Source organism: Cibotium barometz, chromosome 20 (genome assembly GCF_041138505.1).
Source record: "Cibotium barometz isolate CiBa-2024 chromosome 20, ASM4113850v1, whole genome shotgun sequence".
Taxonomy (NCBI): Eukaryota; Viridiplantae; Streptophyta; class Polypodiopsida; order Cyatheales; family Cibotiaceae; genus Cibotium; species Cibotium barometz.
In genome coordinates, this window is record NC_141065.1 from 49,474,251 (window position 1) to 49,478,944 (window position 4,694).

Consider the following 4,694-nt stretch of genomic DNA (forward strand, 5'->3'; position numbering starts at 1 on the left):
ACGAACTCTGCCTCCCATGACTCGACGCCGCCAGATCCGAAATGCAAAGATCCAACGGTCTCCATCTGGATCCGTCGTGCCTCCACATGCTGCCTGCTCTTCACGCCACCCTCTGCTCGTTTCTTTGCCTCCTTCCACTCGCGTTTGTGCGCAGTGGCAGGTTTCTCGGCAGGATAGCCACCCGCAGCTACATTTAGCCGGTCATCGTACACGAGTTTTTTAAGGTGAGATCTTTTATTACTTAAGATCTCCCTTATTCGCGTCCTTCCCCATACATCCGAGAATGTAGCATGTGGGGGATTGGGGTACCGACTATGTACAGCCTCTATCACCTCCCCAACTAATCGGCTATTTTGATCTTTAAATTTAATAAAACAATTTCTATATGAGTTTGATACTACCCCACGCATGTACTCCATTACCTCCCTCCCCCTCGCATCCATCACTATCCCGCCCCTATCCGTCACATCATAGCAAACCACTCTCTCCATCTCTCTCATCTCCTCCTCTTCCGAACTGTCTCCTCTAACTCTTCTCCCTCTATCTCCTCTCTCACCGCGTGCCCTACTACCTCCCCCACCTCCCCCACCTCCCCCACCAAAGCACCCGCCGCATCCTCCACTGCTCCCACTCTTCCTACTGCTGCTGCGGGTGGAGTCACGACTGGGGGATTGTCTACGTGACGGTGGCTGTGAGCCCTGACGTGACGGTGGCTCTGAGGGAGCACGTGATGGTGGCTGTGAGGGTGTACGTGAGTGTGTCTGGGACGAGGTATGTCTCCTCGGTGGACGTGGAAGAGGAGAAGCTGCATGCCGTCTCGTCGGACTCGGAGGAATAGACGGCACTGGAGTGCCCTGGGTACTCGCGACAGGGGTATAGACACCAGGCAGGGAAGGAGGGGGATGGGCATACATATACTCTGTAAGCTCAACCGGACCAGGTTGGCGCCCAAAGTGATTCATCATCTCCATCAACCAATTGCTGTACGCAAATGGATCGGATGAAGAACCTGGAATATCCATAAAGAACCTGCAACAAACATCTTCATGTACATCATGGGCTGTCTCTTGACTCACACAAATTAAATCATTCAAGTCAAGAGAAATCTGAAACACCGCAGTTTTCTGTCTGCAGAAACACGTGTATACACCCGTCAAAAAACGCGTGTATACACCCGTCAAAAAACGCGTGTATACACCCGTCCAAAAACGCGTGTATATGCGCGTGAACATACTCTGCAGACAGGTTACACGCGCTTCTACACGCGTTCTTACACGCGACCTGCGAAAAAAATTTCTCGAAAAGACCGACCCCCCGACAAAGACAGAATGTCCTTATAAAAGGACCAGCCATTGTCGCCCCTGTTAGGATGCAAAAAGACAAACCCAATCGTGTGCAAAAAGACAAACCCAAAGAGCAAAGAGCAAAGTAAACAAATCTGACAAAAGAGACAAGGCACAGGACAAAGTGACTCACCTCTGAAAAAATGAGTCTTCTCTGCTCCTTCTCTGCTCCCTCCTTCTCCCGTGTGTGTGCTCCTTTCTCTGCTCCCTCCTTGCTGTTGGAAGAGGCGAAAACAGGCGCACTATTGATTTCTTAGTTCAAAATCTATATTTGGGGAAGGCGGGCTATTTTTAGTTTAAACATACTGCCGCGTTTATATTCGCGTGTATAAACGCAGGTATATTCGCGTGTATGTGATTGTAGCTGCGTTTATACACGCGTTTTGCAGACATTACCCGCGTGAATACACGCGATTTTTAGGAAGTAGCCGCGTTAATACACGCAATTTTTAGGAGATAGCCGCGTCAATACACGCGATGATTTTGTGCTTTCATTAAAAACATATAATGATTTTGTGTTTTCTGATTTGTACACAGGATGTCATCAACCTCTTCAAGCAGTTCTGGAGAAGATGAGACAATGCGTCATCGTAATCGCGATGTGTGGTTGGGACAACGGATCAAATGTATGTGTAATCGATGTCAAGGATGCATTGTACGAGGACGTCGAATTACCTTGAATCACATCTCCATGTATGGAGAATGGAATCAAACAGGTTTAGAGGTGAGTAGATGTAAATTGATGGTATCCAAATTAAATTAATAGAGTTGTAACATATAATTTGATAAATTGAAGCAGGATGCAGTACCACACCCTAACATGGTACCCTACGCGCGACGAGAGCACGTAAAGCGTCAACAAGATGATGCTGGAGCTTCGGGATCTATTGTCAGAGATGAGTGGGAAAGGGGCGACAATAGCCCTGCACCCCACGAAGTTGTGGAAGAGGAGGTGCTTGATGATATGGTGCGGAATCTTTTTAAGGATGATCCCAAAGGTATGGACGACGATGATATGGAACAAGAGCATCTTTATAAGGCTTCATCGACACCGGTGTTTGAAGGGTGCACATTCTCAGTTTTACGTGCTTCACTTGAACTACTTAATATACAAACAGTTTATGGATGGAGCAATGCCAGTCTTGACGCATTGTTGAAGTAAGCATTCTAACTTACAAATTCGAATTAGTGGTTTAAGGTTTAGGATTTAAGACTAATTATAATTGATGATATTGGATGCAGGCTATTATCAAACATGCTTCCAAAGGAAAATAGACTACCCACCTCAAGAGACATAGCGAGGCGCTATGTGACATCTCTTGGAGGACTGGATTATGATAAAATATATGCATGCGTCAATGATTGCATTCTCTTTCGTGGGACGCATAAGGAGGCTCTACATTGTCCCACTTGTGGTGAAGCAAGGTACAGAACAGATATGAAGAGTTTTGATGTACCTCGTAAAGTCTTGCGACACTTTCCTATAATTCCTCGCATCAAACACATGTTCAAGTGCAAATCCATAGCAGAGCTCATGTCATGGCATTCCTCGCATCGATCGGATGATGGCATGTGGAGAATTCCCGCAGACACTCCTGCTTGGAAGCATATTGAAGATGAGTGGCCCAACTTTAAAACAGAGCCCAGAAACTTGAGACTTGGCCTGGGTATGGATGGAGTGAATCCATTTGGTTTCAAAAGCACCGCATACAGCGTGTGGCCAGTTGTGTTGGTGAATTACAACCTTCCACCATCAATGGCGATCAAGAAGGGACATCTTATGTTATCCCTTCTAATTCCAGGGAAACATAAAGTCAAGCATATGGATGTTTATCTTGAACCACTGATTGATGAGTTGGAGGAACTATGGAGAGGTGTTGCGGTGGTGGACATTAGTAGGCCTCCCTCCTCTCGACACTTCGACTTAAAAGCAGTGTTGATGTGGACAATGCATGACTTTCCAGGATACAGCGATTGTTCTGGTAAGAATTCTAATTACCTCTCTACTCTATTACTATTGGCTATATATATTAATTAGACGGTTTGACTTTATTATTCTAACTTTTATTTATATTTTAACAGGTTTGAAAACATCGGGTAAACATGCATGTCCTGTTTGTGGCCCTTCGTTAGTACATGAGTATGCTGATGATTTGTGTAAGACTATATTCGATAATCATCATCGATTTCTCCCCTCAGATCATCCTAAATATGTTGCTAGTAAGAGTAACATTCCTCCACAAACACTTCGTGCAAAAGATTGGAAGCGTATTTGGGAGTCTACAACTATTCTTCCTCCAGATGGCATGAACAGGTATAGTGATGTTTTTTCAATCTTGTTTTGTGTAGTCTCTAATTGGATTAAAGGTCACATAGAGCAATCCCTTGTGCAGGTACTCCATTTTTTTCCGGCTGCCATATTGGACCCATCTTAAGATCAACCATCTTCTTGATCCCATGCACATCTTCAAGAATGTGGGATCTGGTATTTGGGAACATATTACTGGTAAACGAGACAATGTTAGCGTACGTGAGGACTTGCGGGTCGCAGGACGTATGCGTCAAGCTTGGCCACGAGAGGTGGGTGGGCACGTTCGTCTTCCACCTGCACCATGGATTATATCAAAGAAAGAGGAGAAGCAGGTAAAGCAGGCCATCACCACTTTGCGTACTCCCACTGGATGCATGAGATCATTGAAGGGAGCCTTTACAACCACTAAGAAAAGAGGCGTTGAGCAACTATATGGGTTGAAGTCCCACGATTGGCACAAGATGCTTCAAGTAAGTGTTTTCCAAGTCTTGTACGTACGTTGACATGAAATTTTGTAATGCCATAAACCATAAATGTGCTCTTATGTGCGCAGTTCATACTACCTACTAGCATCGACCATTGTGCGAATAAGAGTTTGAAAAAATGTATTTATAAGATGGGCGAGCTTGTGAGGTATGTAAAACCCATGCTCAGATCACCCTTCATTATACCTTGCAAAATGAACGTGCATGAGGTATAACGTACTATTTATTTATTTTTCAGATATGTTAGTTCCAAAGCAATTGATCCAGCCACGTTGGATGATGCGCGTGTTATGGCAGTGGAGGTGGTTTGTTTGGTAGAGGAGACTTTTCCGCGAACCATTCTCACAAGTCAACTACGTTTCATTGTGCATTTAGTGGACGAAATTGCTTTATGTGGTATTGTGCATGCATGTTGGATGTTCTTCCTAGAGCGCTTCATGAAGACCTTAAAAGACTTTGTGAGGCAAAGTGCAAGGCCTGAAGGAAGCATGGCCGAGGGTTGGTTGATACAAGAGTCTCTTGTATATATTTCAGAATTTCTTGGTCAGGTGGACA

General features: G+C 44.9%; 1 protein-coding gene across 1 annotated transcript; it reads left to right on the top strand.

The window, feature by feature from the left end:
* Positions 1-2,163: 2,163 nt before the first annotated feature.
* Positions 2,164-3,663, top strand: LOC147627965 (uncharacterized). Its single transcript, XM_086814289.1, has 3 exons — positions 2,164-2,501; positions 2,586-2,697; positions 3,658-3,663. The coding sequence occupies exons 1-3, from the start codon at positions 2,164-2,166 to the stop codon at positions 3,661-3,663; spliced, it is 456 nt and encodes a 151-aa protein (XP_086670415.1).
* Positions 3,664-4,694: the final 1,031 nt, after the last annotated feature.